Below are 18400 nucleotides of genomic sequence, written 5' to 3' on the forward strand. Positions count from 1 at the left end.
TCGCTAATTCCTGCTATCAGCTGTTTCCTGTTTATCCACCGCCAGTGGCTCGCACGTGCGGCGTCATCAACAGCTCCTCCCACAAGTCATCAACAGCCCCTCCTGTTGCAGAAGGGCGTCTCGTTCTTTTTAAACCAAAAAGGTTCCACCAATATGTCTACCCTACGAGGCGGAAAATTGGGCACCTCGGATCAACTCGCCAATCCGGCTCTGTGTCTAAATGCTCGCAGCTTGCTGGCAAAACGGCCCAAAATTCGCGGAAAATCTGGCAGTGTAAAAGGAGCTAATGGCAATGAGATCTCCAGTGGGAGTTTTGGCAAAAGACGCCTGTACTTTAGTAGGCCAACCTTTGCAAGGAGAGCAGAATGTAGTTTTTGGGGTTCAGTATCTTGCCCAAGGATACTTCGACATGCGGACCGGAGGAGCAAAGGCTCAAACCACTGATCTTCCAATCAATGGACAACCTGCTCTACCTCCGAGCCTGTAAAAGCGTTGACAGGACACTTCAAACTGCAAACAAATCAATTATGATTATTAGTTATTATTATACATCTGTTTTTGAATCAAGTTGAACCTCTTGTGGTTGTTTGATGGATCTCCACAGGACACGGACTCGTCCATCAGTCAGTCAAACACACTTTTATTTCCTTTAACAAACAAAGAGTTCAGACACAGATATTGTTGCAAAGCCTCAAACAATCATTAAACAAAGTGCTTCTGCCAAATACGTATATAAAAAAAAAAGTGCACAAACGTTCACGAGGAGTTTCATCACCTCAGTGACAGAGAAATGATGCTGCGACTACTGGATCCAGGTGAGCAGAGAGAAACACACAGTAAACAGAAGCCGTGGGAAGTAAACCTACTCATTGCTTATGTCGAATTTATGGTTACAGACGCCAACTCGTTCTGCTGAAACAAACATTCACAAACACAACATGCTCCCTCTGAGCCGATATATAAAATACAAATACAAAAATATATCCAACAGACCTCTGATCAACGTCACTGTACATTCAGATTCCTCTGATCTTTATTGTAATGCTACAGCAGGACGGCCATCTTATTGTTTGGAGACACCTGCAGATGATTGGTCACATTTAGAATATATACTGTCGAACCACAGTGTGCTTTATATGTATAAATATAATATGAAGGGCAGCACCGAAGCCATACACATACACGATTTATTCACCGAATAACTACATTGTTTTTCCTGTGAAAAGAAACCAGAAACAGTCTCTGCTGAAGGACAGATGAAGCGGTGTACTGCAGAAGAAATGTGTTAATGTTGAAGCTTACTATGGTCTGAAACTTTAGGGATTACGTACGTGTGTATCTATGAAACAAAGATTATTACTATGTGCAGGTCGCTGTGAGACTGCAGGTTAGTTTGTGTTGCTTGATGATGATTGACAGCAGCAGTTTCCCTCCTTCATATCATCAGTCTCTCAGTCTCAGACGGACTGATTCAACCCTGACCGTTGCTGCTGATGCTGTTCTTGCTGTTCTTGGATGTCTTGGTGCTGCTGCCACTTTGAGGCATTTTCTGTTCGTCTCCGGTCAGCAGAGCTTTAATCTCTGAGGGGATCTTCCCCTGATCCATGGCTGAGCACCACTGCTTGTACTGCAGGAGAAAACAACAAAGATAAAAGGGACGTGACGAACAAATAGTGTTTTGTTACCAAATGATAAAAATCCAGATGTTTGTGCAGCTTCTGATGATGTGACAGTATCTGTGAAGCTGTGGGACATCAGCTGTGTACCACCTGCTGACTGTATAGAAGAAGTCGATGTAGCCACAGTGACATCGCCCGTGGGTTTGTGGACTCCCATTCTGAAGCCTCGACTTCAACATTTTGGCTGTCGCTATCTTGATATTTTTGGAGCCAGAAGTGACCATATTACAACCCCACCTTTTTTTTCCAATAAAATTGTGGGGTCAATGAAAATGCTTCTGGTGGTGGGATTTAGCGAAGGGTCAGTTGTGATGGTGGGGGGATTGGGGGTTGACACAGCACTTAAGGACTGCCCTTCTCCTGCCCTCTCTGCCTGGTTAGCACGATCTAACACAGCACAACTGATCTCATGCCTACTTGTCGTGCAGCAGTGGTTAACATCCAACACTAAACCGTTAATCTCACACTGACACCTGAGCAGCTGGACTCTGTTGTTACACCTGCTAATAACCGCTGGGTAACGTTAGCCGTGTGATGCTAATCGTTTATTTTAGTCTAAATGGGACCATAATTTACAAAATGAGCATCATGCTGTATTGAAGAAGACAGTGACCAAGACCATAAACTTAAAGGATAACTTCGGTATTTTTCAACCTGGGCCCTATTTCCCCATGTGTATGTGTGCGTATGATTCATAGCTACAACTCGTTCTAAATTTGGTTCAGTATTGAGGGAGGCGGATGCAGCCGGCAGCCGCGAAACAAGCTAAAACGGTAACAGGGGCAAATGCGTCCCGTATAAGTTTGTGCATTAAAGTGCTTTTTTCGCCACTGACCGGTTTAGATCCAGTGCTATCTCTGTAAATAGCATACTAAGCGTTTCCCTTACCCTTCCCTTACCTCTGGGCTGTGACGTCATCTCGCGAGAGCTTTGCTTGTTGCCGGGAGAAAACAGAGGAGCCATGCTGAGCGCTGCTCAGAGTGGCGCTGGTTGTCCCGGAGTACAGTTGAGAGTTTTACTGCGTCGATTGAAAACAATGGTTCGTGTTTGTGCTTATCCGAATTGCAAGAACAGGATGTCGCGCAACACCCCGTACAGCTTTCATAGGCTGCCTTTGTCGGACGGTGAGATGCTGAAGTTGTGGCTAGTTGTGCTACAAATGGATGCTAAGACTCCTGTCCAGACACTGCGCCTTGCAGACCATCGGGTCTGCAGTGCTCACTTCTCCCAAGATGACTACTGCCAGCCGAAGAAGAGAAGACATCCAATCCCGAAACACCTCTTCCTCAAGAAAACGGCTGTCCCACGAGTAGAGAGAGCTACAGACACAGTGGAGGTAATGTTATATAAACAATGTTCGAAACGCTTAGTATGCTATTTACAGAGGTAGCACTGGCGATCTGAACCGGTCAGTGGCGAGAAAAAGCACTTTTAATGCGCAAACTTATACGGGACGCATTTGCCCCCGTTACTGTTTTAGCTCGTTTCGCGGCTCCCGGCTCCCTCAATACTGAACCAATTTTAAAACGAGTTGTACCTATGAGTCATACGCACACATACACATGGGGAAATAGGGCCCAGGTTGAAAAATACCGAAGTTATCCTTTAACTAGTCTCACTCACCAGACCTTTCTCAAGAAAAGAAAGGTCTGGCTGGGCCGACTCTCACTTTAAGATTGGAGAAAAAAATGCCCCGGCTGCTTGTATTTCTTTCAACCAATCACAATCGTTCTGGGCGGTGCCACAGCAATGGTACGCTTGCAAAAATATCGCCTACAGGACGCTAACCATGGCAGAAAAGTGGCTACATCCCCGCAAGATCAAACACTGCAAAAGTTAGTAAAGGACGTGTTGAAAACGTGTTGAAAACTGCTACACAACCGGAGGTGGTAGGGCGGGACTTCAGCGGGTGACTCGTTCCACCCAATGAGAGGCTGATCTATGCAGCGAACTTCCGCCCACTCAGACTATCCTTTAACAGGAAAATGTTTTCTGAGGTAAGAAATCAAGTGAGATGTAAGGTCAACAAGCTGACTTCTTTTTGAAACCAGGTGAGTCGCCCCCTGCTGGCCATTATAAAGAATGCAGGTTTAAGGGAGCGATCACACCGAAATGAAATGCCAGAAACGTGACGCCAGTAAAACCATTGCTTTCCTATGATACAGCGCGTCTGACCAGCGTTCAAGCGTCTTTTTAGATGGACGTTTTTCCGGCTTCTTTTTAGACGCGCGTTTTTGTAGACGCTTCTTTTTAGACGCGCGTAGGCGCTGAAAAGTTACAATATTTTCAACTTTTTGAGCGTCAGACGCCAGTAGCTAGCGTGCACTGAATAAGCGCTTCTAGCGTTTCAAGTGTCTTTGAAGCGTCCGCGTCTCTAGCGTCTCATTTCTGTGTGATCACCCCCTAAGGCACCTCTGCACTGGTTTCACTTTTCAGACCCAGAGTTAACCCCTTGGTGCCACCATAAACAGTGTCTCTACTGTGTTTCCTACCTCGCTGACAGGCTGGAGCTCTGACTGCAAGAAATGTTTTGTCACTCGCGACTCTTTAACTCCACAAGTCACGATAAAATGATGGAGAGAACTCAGTGAACCTGCTGAGATTCATTGTGGTGGCAGTGATGAACCAACACTGGTGAAATGTTCTCACAAGTTAAATGAAGTAAAAGCAGTGAGATCCACTGATATGATGGATCATCATCTTCTCACTCGTGCAGTCGGACATGCTTTGTTTTAATATGACAGTATAATAATTTATTTCCAAAGGACAGCTACAGATGCCGCTGCTCTCTTTGACCTTTTTTGTACAAACAGGATTTTGTTCAAAGGAAATTTACATTTTCCCCACATATTCTATCTTAATCAGACCTAATGATGTAGACTCACAGGCTGATCGACATAAATTATTATATCTCAATGCTACTTATTTGTTTTAGGATTTAATAAAATGCCACTGATTGTGATTTTGTAGCATTTTTCCAACTTTGTTTTTGTTTGTTATCTTTTTAATGTGTTCCTCTATGATTGAAATATCTTAGTTTGAATCTGAATTCAAACTTAATATATAATTATTACACTACTAACGGGGACAATAGAGCTGAAGGGTGTTCATCATGAAACATTTGTACACACAGATTTGATCTTAACCTCTGAATACAAACAAAATTTGTCAGATTCATCAACATTTTCTTCTTTCCAAAATGTCTGTGGGCGAGAACCCAGTTTAAGAACAACCCTGATTCACAAAGGTTTGTAATCAGACAGCTTCCTCATTGTTTTTTTAATTCACCAACACATTTAGGAGAAAACTAAAGATTTATCTGAGTGAGTTAAACATTACATTTTGAGTCACGCCTCTCTCTCTCATGGCGTAGGGGATGATAAGATTTAAAAATCTGTATTTTTACAATGTCTACATGATGAAAATGTGTCTTTACCATCTCCAGCTCCTCCCGCAGGGCACAGATGGCTCTCTCCTTACTGGAGACCAGTTCCTCCAGGTACTGGTATCTCAGCTTCTTCCTCGCTCTGCACTCTCTGGCGCTCTGACGGCTTCGCTCCAGTTTGGCCTTCAGGTCGATCTTTGCAGGTTTGCGGCCACGTTTGCCGGGTTTCTTCACTTTACCAGCCACCATCTGACAACAAAACACAGAGTCATGGATCAACCTATGATCACTGTTAACGTGCAGATTAATTATGACTTTTTATTTACTGTCTGTTTTCCCCACTCTCCCATTACACCCTATATCATCTCCATCCCCTCTTCCTCCACCTGTCCCCACCTCCTACATCCATTGATCCTCACAGATAAGAACAGGGTGGACAAAATAATAGGGACACCAGTCAATATAATGTAATACAATTCAACAGTCAGCAGCACAAACTACATCCTCTAAACACATTCTACTATTCAGTCAACACAAACTGAACGTTATCAGCTTTATAAAGGGTGATTTACTACAGGAGTGTTAGACTGCATTAGTTTTAGCCACTGTAGGTGTATCTAACTTGTAACTGAGAGTATTAACAACTGTCAGCTGGCTAACCAACATGCCAGAGACCCATACAGTAAAGAGGGGATTAAGCAGCCGCTGCAAGTATGATATGCCGCTGTTAACCCAAGCTTTTAAAGTTGCGTCTGTAATCAGATGTGGGATGCTGGGATTGTCCCAGAGAGGAGGTTTCCGAAGAAATGTGGTGTTTAAGTCAACAGTAGCGTGAGCTTCTTGCCAAGCAGCAAAGGAGTTCAAAATTATGGTGTTTTTTTTGGGTAATATTCAGAAGTGCTTTTTTAATTTGAAGTCATTTTTGATTATATTATTTTTTCTATCTTTTGAATTCCCTTTGACTGGTCTGGCTCTTTTTGTTCTGGTGTTGATGGGTGTGTGGAGTTGGTCTTTCGTCCCTTCTGTGATTGTTTATTAGCACTCTGTATGACTTTATTGTGCAGCTAATAAAAATACCTTGTTAAAATATATATATTGTAATAAAGATACGAGTGCTTACTTTCTCTACATGTCATCAGCCTACAATAAGGACTTAAAGCTCACTATCCCCGCTGAGTTATGGCTTCATTTCCACTCTCTACAACGTTATAATATCAAGCTAGCCCTGTCACACAGTTAGCTAGCTACAGTTAGCAGCACAACGTACATATTCAACCTTTGCTGGCCTCACAAACTAACTGGTTAACGTACAGTTAGTACCTGACTTGATAACTAACATTAACACCGTCCTGCAACATAACGTCGATTAAACTGTGATAATTATCTGTATTTAATCACACAGTTAGCCGTTAGCCGTTAGCTTCTTACCTTGTTATCATCCATTTTGGTGAAGGCTGGCAGCTAGCTCTCGCGTTAGCTACCACAGCTAACAGCTCCGTTCAGAGATACAGCTGCGGATAAACAATACGAAAATATAATTAGATAAAGTTAAAGTTAATCCGCGCTCATGTGAATAAAACGGACAATAGCTAACCGAGATAGTTGGCGTGATGTTGCTTAGCTGTGTTTACATCGTGTTTCCTGTTGACGTAACGCGGTGACGTCAGTTGTGCTTTGTGTTTTCTTTCTGTCAATAAATCTTTATTGAATCAAATGAACGTACAAGGCAGTGCCGGAGAGTGTAACAGGCTCCACTGCACTGGGAAGTCACTGCAGGCACGTTTTGGTGCAAAGACCAAGAAGAGCAAGACAAAGATCAGAGATATTAAAGCTCAGAGCAGATTTAATTCCCACCATGTGCATCATGCTGTGAGCGGCCCTGCCCCACAATGCACCGCTGGACCTGTGACATCAATATCATCACACTGTTATTTATATAAGCAGGAGATTTGAATACAAAGTTGTCACCACTGTATGTGATCTGCACTCCAGAGGAGGGCCTTCATCAGACTATGCAATATCGCCCACTACTGGATTTGTAAGTTAATGAACTGTAATTAAAGCTCTCTGTGCTTTGATGAGCTGCTATGAAACAACATGACCCTCTTCTATTTTATAATGCCTATTTATATTATAATATTATAATGACTATTAATATCAACAGAATCACAAAGCCTAAAAAACAGACCATAAGTTACGTTTTTGTTTCATTTCACCTCCTCCACTCAACAATCACGCAGCACTGTCATATTTAACTGAGCTAATATCTAACTCACACTGGCCCGCAAACAATCAGGACTGGAAGCACTCTAACTTCCCAGTGTTAGATAAAATGGTTTAGGAGAAGACAGGGCTCTGGTACAAGGTACAGTCCTGAGGGTAAACAGGAAGTAGGATGAAAATGAATGAATCAATAACAAATTAATACCAAATAAAACAATACAGAAAAAAAAAATAAAAATGTTATTTTATTTTTTAATTCATAAAAATAATGAATAATTTAATTAATAAAATGTGATAAATATATTTTTTATTATTTTTATCAATAAAATAAAACATATTATATTTTATCTCTTATTTTAACTTGCACTATTATATGGTATACTTTTAATTTTTACTATATTATTTATCTATCTTTTCTTATTTTAACTTCAGATTCTAATTTTGTTTTTACTTGCATGATCTTTGCTCAGGGAGCCTGAGATCTAAGACTTTAACTGCCAACAACAGCTCCTCTGTATTTCTTGCACATAAAGAACTTGAACTAAAAACATTAAAAGCAATTTAAAAAAAATATATATATATTAATTCATCCTTTTCTTCGTCTTTACAATTTTCTCATTGGTGCCAAAATTAATGGTCAGAAACGTTTTACTAAAATATTTATAGGACTAAATATAACATCACAATTCATGAGTTAAAACAGTATAATAAAATAAAAATAAAATTAGTTAAAATAAATAGATAAATAGAAATATAACAATAGAAAGGTGTTTTTTTTTAATTTGAATAATTCACATTAGTTATCAGGTGAAGTGATGGTTTTACTCTACTTTTAATTATTGTATTGTTATTTTAAGTCCTGCACTGTTCTTCTTTATTCATTTTTGTTTTAATCTTTTTTTTTATATTTCATGAAACTAACTTAACATTTAAAGTGTCACTTGTTTTTCAGTGCAGTGCCCTTTACATGCACACAATCTTTTTATACTTCATATTGTCAGATTATGCAGGTTCCTTTGACAATATTTTTGTACATTTCTGCGGGTAACTACCACTTCTACTTCTTTTATTCAAATATATAGCACATATATTTGAAAATACTTTAATGGGATTTTCTTGCATATCATATTTATGTCTCTTGACTTTTAGCAATACTCGCTTTTATTGTTAATATCATTATCTATAAATATGTTTATGTCATGCACCAATACTCCAAAGCAAATCTGCTGCATGTGAAAACTTGTCAATAAACTAGTTTTTGTTTCGTTATGAATTATTGATAATTATTTAGACAGTGTCACCTGTCGACCTTCACACACCGTGACGAGCTGCTCTCTCTGCAACACGTCCGCTCTTTAAAAGGAAATGATGCTGTCCATCTACAATTATTGGTCTGATGCTGACGCGGGTTTGCTGTCGCAGCATGTCGCCATGGCAACCGCAGCGCCGTGGAAACGGTGATTTTCCAACAGGCCGGTCGCTACGGGAAACCAACAATGGTGCTGATGGGATGGAGGGAAGACAACAAACTGACCCTGAGTCCGTGACTCCACATGAACTTCATCAGGTTTCACACGTGTGATTTTAATTCATATTTTAAGTCATGTTAGAACCACAGTGTGTGATAAAACCTCACAGGTATGGAAGCTCAATGCTGCCAAGAAAATGGAAAAACTTAATTAAATAGCCTGAGTCGAAATTATGAGACGGTGAGTAAAGAGTATGACTTTTAAGTAGAAATTATTTTAGAAGTTTAAAAAAAAGTCAAAAGAATTGGATAGTAACTTCACTGACTGTCTCATAATTTTCACTTGGTAAGTCATTTTTTTTTTTTAGTATTTTGTTATTCCAACTTATAAAGTGAATTTCTCATTCTTGTTTTCTTAATCTAAATGGTAAAAATTCTGGCTTTAAAAATAAATGTTTTTCAGACTCAAAATTTTGATTCTAACATTTTTGTTTAAATATCTCTGATAATAATAATAATTTTGACTTAAATAGTAAAAATGTTTGACTCTATGGTATGAATCTGACTTACGATCTCATCTTTTCATTGTTATAAACATTTCTATCTATTTATATATTTTAAAATCTTAGTATGTCATAAATTTGATTTTGTAGCCTAAATTAAATTTTAAAAAATTGGAATTGAATAAAAGTTATAATAATGAGGCAATGAGTGAGAAAACTTTTACTTTATAAAGCAAATCATTAATATTTTAAAGCGTCTACGTCTTAAATCAGTTTCAACACAGGAGGTCCAGATTTTGACTTTGTATCTTTATTACAATTACCAGTTATTATCTAAATCATTTCTAATCAGATACTGATTTCAATTATTTGATAATTTAATATCTTCATTTTGAATCAGTAAATCAAAATTGTATCTGCTACTATATGAATTATTATTTATCTTCTGAACTGTTAAGTGATTTCCAGATTGAACACATTCAGACAGCGTCATCTTTGATAACATATTTATTTATTTACAGGTTTTTTAAAGTCATTGAGCATTTTAAATGCTGATTACTGACGAAAATAAAACAACATATTCTAAAGAGTAAAAGATGAAGATGAACTGATGGACTGATGAAGGTGAAGAGGTATTTTTTCTGCATGTTACCACTGACTGACCAGCGACTTCCTCATCTATGACAAGCTGATCAACGTAATCGATTACTAATAATAAATAAACAGCAAATGTAATCAGCATTTCTCAAATGAATCCCTTATTATTTTCACCATTACCCGAAGAAATTAAGGTATTTTAGACTCTAAGGGAGGAGATAATTAATGGTTTGTAATAAATTAAGGTATTTTTAATGGACTATCTGCACAGCTAAGGTGCATTTTAAGGAGCTTAAACCCCTTGAAACTGACAAAATAACAAAACAGCCATCCCTTAAGTCAGAATGTTTCAACTAAGGTGAAAATTCAGGCCTTCCTTTTAAGGTTTTTTTTCCACCCCTTTATTGAAAATTTAAGGACCTTTTTAAGTCCAAATTAAAAAGCTCCTATAATGTCACTTCGTTCATTTTAAGGGGTTTGTACCTCTTCAGGAAAACCCATTCAAGTACCTTAGTTTATTACCATCCAATCATTATGATACAACCTTTCATTCCTTAAAAACCCCTTAAATAATCCTTAACTAGCCCTTGAATACACACCAAACACATTTGCCTAAATTGAGGTGTTTTCCATGTTTCTTAATTTGTTTTAAAATTTCAAGTGTTTTCAAGGGACCTCTGGAAACACCTTAACTCAGATAAGGGCGTCTGCTGTGTTCAGGAGGATACAATAAAGGATTAATAAAAGCGTGTTTTAAGGGATTACTGTTTCACAGAGTGCCTTTACTGATCATTAGGTAAAAAAGCTCCATCTTACAGTCACATTATGTACAAGATAAACACACATAGTATGTACATGGCTGCAGACGCTTCCCGTGACAAAAACAACGCAGCGTCTCCAAAGGTCCTGTCCACGTCTCTCTAACTGTCCGACTCTTAACCCCTCAGCCCTCCGTCCAGCGTCAGAGTGCCGAATCTGAAGGACAAACAGCTACATGTTAATATTTCATTTTCAGTAATATGTTTAGCCTAGCTTAGCACAAAGAGTGGTCGCCGAGGGAAACTGTTAGCCTGCCTCCATCGAAGGAGAGGTTTGTTTCACAGCAGCGTCAAACCCCTTTATCAATTTACCACCTCTGAATTTACACTTAAAATTGTCTATTGTTGAACCCTGAGAATTATAAATACACTTAATTGGACTCTGATATATTAAAATTCTAATTACGACTTTTTTTTAAGTATTGGTCGGTTATAGAGCCAAAAAAATCAAATTAATCCATTCATATATCCCCTTAAAATCCCATTAATTCAAGGATTACAATAGCCTTAGTTTTTCAATTAAGGTGAAAAATCAGAAAAGTAAATTTGAAGGAGTTTTAACTTCTTAAATCATGGAGAAAAGCTATTTAAAACACCTTAATCAGATTGATTTACCCCTTAAGGCATGGCAACCATTCATTCATTTATACCTTAAAAGAGCCTTAATGTTTCAGTTAGGAAGGCTTTCACACTATTTGGTACATTTTAATGGTTTCTGTCCCCTTAAAAGCCCTTAATCCATAACCCCCCTTAATATACTTAAATATATTATACTCTTAACATTTACCAAATAACAAATTTGCACCCTAACTAAAGAAAGGAATTAACTGGTGACTGAATTCATGCACTTAAATGATCAAAAACTCCTTAACATGTTACATATGGAGCCAGGCTAGCAGTTTCCCCCTGCCGCCACAGCTAAGCTATTCATGTATATATTAAACACGTATTAGTCGTGCTGTCTGACCTCTCTAAGAAGTGGTTGTTCTCTGCCAGCTCTTTGACGACGCCCTCCATCTCCTCCTTCAGCTTCTTCATCCTGAAACATCGAGTCAGTGATATTAAACATTTGTTTGTTTGTCTTTTGTTAGACGTTATTATCGTGTGGTCAGCGGAGGCGACTCTGTAACAGAGAATCATATAAACAGTTACACTGATAAAGTCAGTGGGAAATAAAATCTGTTATTTGTGAGGTTTAAATGTGACACTCAACACGAGCCAGGTGATCAGGCTACTCATTATTTTTGTTTGTCACAGTGATGTAATAATAATGATGATGATAATGATGATGATGATGATGATGATGATGATGATAATGATGATGATGAAGAGTAAATAAAGGTCTCACCCGAGTGTCATCTCCACCAGTGTGTTCTGACTCAGGTAGGCCTGAGGTTTCATCCCACTGGACACCAGAGGAAGAACTTTCTGAGGCAGCTGTTCCTGCAGCTGGACACACACACACACACACACACACACACATTACTAATTTTATCCATTTAATATTATTACCTTTTAATCCTTCTTCCATTTGTGTTCTGTAAGTTATGACACATGATGTTCGTTGATATCAGTTATTGATGATGTCACTGTGTCTGGTGTTTTCACTTCATAAACGTTTTATTTTGCATTAATTTATTTCTTTACACACCTGTCTGTCTTTCAGGTATGATTTAGGTTGGCCTGTTTGAAATTTATTTACTTTTAAATATAGCTTTATAGCGATTTTTGCTCCATTATATTTTCTTGTAATCTGTTTTTAACTGAATTTGCTCATTTTCATTTATTTTTTATAATGTAGCTTTATATTAATTTTTGCTCCATTTTATTGTTATTTTTATAATGTAGTTTTTCATACTTTTTTACTGCATTTCATTTTTATTGTATTTTTTAATTGATATTTGCTTTTATTCAATTGGATTTGTAATTGATTTTTTCCCCATTTTACTTTTTTAATAATGTAGTTTTTTACTGATTATTGCTGTTTTTTATTTTTATAATGTATTTTATATTGATTTTTACTGTATTTCAAAAGAATTTTTTGCTCTAATTTTTTCATTTAAGTAACTTTTTATTGATTGATTTTTTTTTGCTCCATTTTCTTTTTTAATGAATTTATATTTATAATTTCTTTTCATAATGTAGTTTCTTCGCTGAGTTTTGGTGTTTTGTATTTTTTATGATGATTTTTTAAAATTGATTTCAGCTCCATTTCATTTTCATGGTGTCGCTTTTGATCGTTTATTTTATAATGTAGCTTTTAATTTTTCATTTATTTATGTATTTATGCTAAATTGTAATTATTTTTTTTGCACTATTTTCATTTTTATTTATTTTTAATTTTCTTACGCAGATTTTTAATAATTTTTGCCCAGTTTTCTTTTTTAAAATTCAATTTTATATACATTATATTCATACATACAGAATATGGCTCTTTGTAGCAGAATTTAATTTAATATTAACATCACAAATCTGATTAAATTGACCTCTGAAGATGATTTTGGGTGTTTTTCTCCAAAGCAGTGATGTGCAAGAGGAAAGACTTTTAAGGAAAAATTACTACTTTAATGAAGTGTGGAGGATAATCCATTAAGAGTCTGACTACATGTTAGTCTGAGTGTTTCACTCACTCAGGTTTGACCCTGATCTCCAGCTGAGTTTTTGGTATCGGTCTAACAGTCCTCTCACACTAACATGTGACATGTCATGATGTCGTCAGGTGTGTTCAGTTTACCTTGATGGCTCTCTCCATCAGCATCGTCACCTCCTTCTCGATGCTGATCAGCTGACCAGACAGACTGAGCAGCTGCTTTCTCACGTGATGAACCTTCCTGAAAACACAAAGACGACCAAGTTTCAACACACAAACTGTTGACTCTTCACACTGTCGCTAAGCAACAGGGGGCGTTATCAGGGAGACCAGGCCCACTTCCTGTCTGTTTGTGCAGGTGAACAATGGAGGGAGAGGAGATGATTTACCTCATCCACTCTTCGCTCTTAGAGATGAAGAGGCGATATTTCATGGCACACTCCTCTGTGAACAGAGACCGGGCTTTACTGGCGTGGAGCACCAACTTCTGCCTGTCAGAGACACACACACACACACACACACACACACACACACACACAGGTCAGGACTTCAAAATAAAAGCTGAGGACGTTCACACTGACGGAGTTCAGACAGAAAACATCAGGGACAAACTGCCCTCTACAGGCAGGGAGCTGCAACTACAGCTGCAGTGGAGCAACAATCTACCAACAGCGTAAGTTTGATTATTTGCAGCCCAAAGCTTCCAAAATGTGTTTCTGTCTGTCTGAGTATTAATAATATTTCTATTGAAATCAATTTAAGACATTCATTTACAATTTAATACTTATAAGTGTGTGATTTAAGGGCAGTTTGACCACAGATCACATGAAATTCATTAGGCATAATTGAAAACAAATTAAATGAAAGTCTGCTATGCTAGCTACCTTTATGCTGAGCTAGTTAGCATTAGCAGGAGATAAACTGTTTTTCTTTTCTGTCATGATTTGACTCCTTTGATTACTTCATCAAAATTGCTATTTGCCAGTAACAGATAACTTGAGGGAAATCAAAAATTAAACTTAGCTTTGCTTTTGGCTAAGGCTAGTCACTACCTAGCTACCTTTACGCTAGGCTAGTTAGCTTTAGCAGAAAATGTGAAATAAACATCAAATAACCAAAATATCACTTCATCAAAACAGGTAGTGAGGGAAATCAATAGGAATCAATGACTAAACTTAGCTTTACTTTTAGCTAAGCTCAGCAGCAGCTGGCTATCTTTATGCTAAGGTGGTTAGCTTTAGCAGGAGATTAGCTGCTTTTCTTCTCCATCATGAACAGATTTAGCTGCTGACTCATGACAGTAACTTATGTGGAATAAACAAACTGAAAAACCAAAATGTTACTTACAACAAAATAGATATTTTTAACAGATAACATGAGGGGAATCAGTAACTAAACTTAGCTTTACTTTTAGCTAAGGCTAGCTGACAAGCTAGCTTTCATTTAACATTGCTCTCTTCTTTTAGCTGTATAGTTTGCTATTTTTCAATGGCAAAGAGTGAACTATGACTTTTGCTCCATTTTATTTTTTCCTTTTATAATGTTTCTGCTACATTTTAATTTTTCTTTTATATTGTTTAGTGTCTATTAAAAAAAATTAAATGCCGTTTTAACTATAATTATACAGTGTAAAAAAAACAATAATTACTGAATTACATGTGAACTTTCCCCCCAATTTTTGTTTATTTATTTTAGCATTATTCTTTTTTTTTTTTTTAACAATTTTATTATTTTATTAATTTGTTTTATTATATCATATTATTGTAATTAACATGATTGATATTGTACATTTTAAAGTGTTTATTTTTTTTAATTGAAACCTAAAGTACGGTTTTGTAGTTACTGCAAACTAAAGATTTGTTTACATAGTTAAACAGATGTCAGGAAGTCAGGTACAGGTTTTAACTACATTTTGACCTTAAAGTGTTTTTACTGTGTTTTGTGTTTGATGGCAGTATGATGTCAGTGATATCTGATAAAAAAAAAAAATTCAAGAAACTTACTTGTCAAATTTATGGATCTGTTCTTCGTTGTAGGGCAGACCTGAACACAGAATATAAAATATACTGAGCCTCAGTGAGGGAAACTCTCTGTTACAGCAGCACAAGAAGAACTAAATAAAATCAATTCAATTAAAGAGAGAAATTACATAAATAGCTCCTGTATACACATCACATATTACACAACTTGTTTACTGACCATTTAGACTGTGACTTTTTTTAAATTTTCAGGGTTGTAAAGTGATCAGATTTGCCAGTAATTCACAAACAGACAGATCTGAGTCTGTGTGGGAGAACTTACGTCTCTCAGCTTTGTCCTTCTTGAACTGTTGGTAGATGGCTGTGATGGCATCCAGCAGCACTTTGATTTTCTCCACACTGCAGAGACAAACTCACCGTCACACACTGAAACATACACGTACTACATACTGCTACATCTAAACACACACAGACGGCCTTACTTCCTGTCCTCGGGGTGTGTCCCCACTTGTTGTGTCCAGCCGTCGGTCAACAGGCCTCCAGGGATGAACTTACTCTTGATGTCTTGTGTTGTCCGTTCGATGGGCTCCAGAGAGCTGGAGATCTGCACACACAGTCCAGGACGTAATATATAAATACACCCTAATAAATACGAAGCACTTTAAACACAGACGTCACACAGACACATATTAGAGCTACGTTACCGAAAATAAATCTGCCGCTATATTACATTGAGTGGAAGGTTATCCACAGTAGATTACTGTAACAGTTTCACTACACGCAACAAAATTCCATGATTGTTCCCAAACTTTCAATGATCTTAACTAATTCCATGACTTTTCAATGACTGTGGGAACCCTGCACTTAGTAACCACCTAGCAACACCACAGCAGTCACTAAGGGTGGGCAAGATATCAAATATGCTCGATGTATTGCAGCTTGTTCTACTGCTACTCGACTCACGTTTCTGCGCTCTAGGCACCTGGCGTTTTTTCTGGCGCACTCTGAACTCCTCAAGTTGAAAAAACCTCAACTCAACTTTTCCCATTGTCCAATCGGATGATTTGGATGATTTGAGAGGCGGGCCTTCTGTGGTGGTCATGACAACAAGTTTACAGTTGGTAAAAAATGGAGGAGAAACTGGTGGCAGTGGTTGCTGGATACCCAGAGCTATACGGCCTGATGATAGACAGCAGGTTGTCAAACTGGCCCTGAGTCATCCTAAAATATGCCTGTAAACGTCCATGATGGAGGAGAAGCTCCTGGACCAACTGGTGGTACTCCCCATGATCCAGCCTCTTTTTTAGGGTCTCATGTACCCACACAGATCTCTGTTTATCTGCTGACAGCCTCTCACCCTCAACCAGAGCTACAGACAGCACCCTCTGCCTCAACATGGCAGCAACTACACACTGATTACTGTGAAATGAAATTAAAAATGGTAGATTGATTACAGAGGAAGGTTAGTGTAAGGACGTGATGGGGTGGTTGCCTGGAAACTAGTCCGCAGTGACAGTTTCTCTTAGTGAGACTACCGATAGCGTGGGCAGACAAAGCGTGTGTGTTTGTACCTGCAGGGCTCCACACCACAACTATTTAGTCACGTTTTGCAACCATGGAGCACCACTGCAACTTGCAAATACTGTTAATGTATGAACTGGAGAGCTGCTGGTGTGTTTCCAGCTCTCAGTGAGTAAATTATCATGTCAAACAGTGGCACTGTAGGGGCGTCGGTGGCTTAAGCTTGATTTATTGGCGGCGTACCTACGGCGTACCTACGTCGTACCTACGTCGTACCTACGTCGCTGGTCGGACGTACACCTATGTGCTCCTGCTTTTTCTTTTTGTCTCTCAACACAACAGTGATGGTTGTAAGTACGTGTGGCGACTATTATGTTCATGTATGAAATTGTAGTAGCCGTACAACCGGGCTTAGTGAGGTTGGAGTGTTTTTAAGTGGACATAAATCCCACACTTGTGTGGAAGTGAGTTTCTGCCTGTCATCTAATTCCAAAGAGCTACACGGACCCAAAACCATTACAGTGGTGCAATTCACCACCAGAGCGGTAGAAGGCTGCGTTCCTTTTCTGAATGGTTATCGTCGTCTCTAGTTGATTCTTTGTTTAGCTTCCGGCTTTTCCGGTCACAGTGAACAATGGCGACCGAGAGAGAGAGAATCTTGCTGGAGTTGGAGTTGTTGGATGTCGAAGAAAGTATGTTAATACTGCAACATCTACATCGCAACAGAAGATGTTTAAAGATGGCGGGGATGGCGCAATCTGGAAATACGGAAACCTCCTCCTGCGTAGCCACGTACCCTACGACGTAGGCACGTCGTTGATTTAACGCAGGACCATAAATCATGGTTTATTGGATAGAGCAGGCGCCCCATGTACAAGGCTGTTGCCACAGCGGCCCGGGTTCGACTCCAGCCTGTGGCCCTTTGCTGCATGTCGTTCCGTCTCTCTCTCCCTTTCACACTTGACTTTCCTATCAATTAAAGGCAAAATTGCCCAAAAATATCTTTAAAAAACTGGCACTGTAAGAGTTTCTCTTAGTGAGACTACCGATAGCGTGGGCAGACAAAGCTTGTGTCTTTGTACCGGCAGGGCTCCACACCACAACTATTTAGTCATGTTTTGCAACCATGGAGCACCACTGAGAGAGCTGCTGGTGTGTTTCCAGCTCACAGTGAGTGAACCCTCACGTTTAACCCTATGGGCCCGAACGACGCATAGTGCGTCCAAATTCACACCCGTTCTTCTCTGTGGATTTTCTCCGCGACCGTGCGTCATAGCGAGAAGCCACGCATATCACGTGAAACAGCGGAACTGTAGCTTTCCGAGAAGACGAAGCACTTGTCGGTAGTCCAGTGTTTTCACAGCGAAAAAAATGATAAAGTTACACTAAAATGATGTATAACAGAGCTTTCATACAGCTCTGCACACACAATACTCTTGGATGGATTACTCGCGAATGCGGGGTCGCACAGAAATGCCACGTATATCACATGAAAGCGCACGAGCAGAGCTTTCTAGTGATACCACACACATCATTGTGCTGTCATCCCATCATGCTATAAATCCAGATTAATTGTCTACAAAATAAAAACCTGACGAATTTCTTTACAATCCATTATACAGATCTTGTTATCAGTC

General features: G+C 38.7%; 2 protein-coding genes across 2 annotated transcripts in view; both read right to left on the reverse strand.

Annotated features, from left to right (window-relative positions):
* Positions 1–620: 620 nt before the first annotated feature.
* crebl2 (cAMP responsive element binding protein-like 2) lies at positions 621–6795 on the reverse strand. The gene is made up of 4 exons (XM_050036382.1): positions 6659–6795; positions 6493–6575; positions 5116–5313; positions 621–1627 (listed from the first exon to the last, which is right to left on the reverse strand). The coding sequence occupies exons 2-4, from the start codon at positions 6505–6507 to the stop codon at positions 1472–1474; spliced, it is 369 nt and encodes a 122-aa protein (XP_049892339.1). The 5' UTR covers positions 6508–6575; positions 6659–6795; the 3' UTR covers positions 621–1471.
* Positions 6796–9747: 2952 nt separating this feature from the next.
* Positions 9748–18400, reverse strand: part of tbk1 (TANK-binding kinase 1) — a 17126-nt gene continuing 8473 nt past the window's right edge. The window contains exons 14-21 of the mRNA XM_050036308.1: positions 15725–15846; positions 15565–15641; positions 15267–15306; positions 13653–13754; positions 13408–13504; positions 12022–12122; positions 11641–11712; positions 9748–10830 (exon numbers count right to left, since the gene is read on the reverse strand). Coding sequence (XP_049892265.1) covers positions 10791–10830; positions 11641–11712; positions 12022–12122; positions 13408–13504; positions 13653–13754; positions 15267–15306; positions 15565–15641; positions 15725–15846 — 651 coding nt within the window. The 3' untranslated portion in view covers positions 9748–10790. The remainder of the gene's footprint in view (positions 10831–11640; positions 11713–12021; positions 12123–13407; positions 13505–13652; positions 13755–15266; positions 15307–15564; positions 15642–15724; positions 15847–18400) is intronic.

This window comes from Epinephelus moara, chromosome 23 (genome assembly GCF_006386435.1).
Source record: "Epinephelus moara isolate mb chromosome 23, YSFRI_EMoa_1.0, whole genome shotgun sequence".
Classification (NCBI taxonomy): Eukaryota; Metazoa; Chordata; class Actinopteri; order Perciformes; family Serranidae; genus Epinephelus; species Epinephelus moara.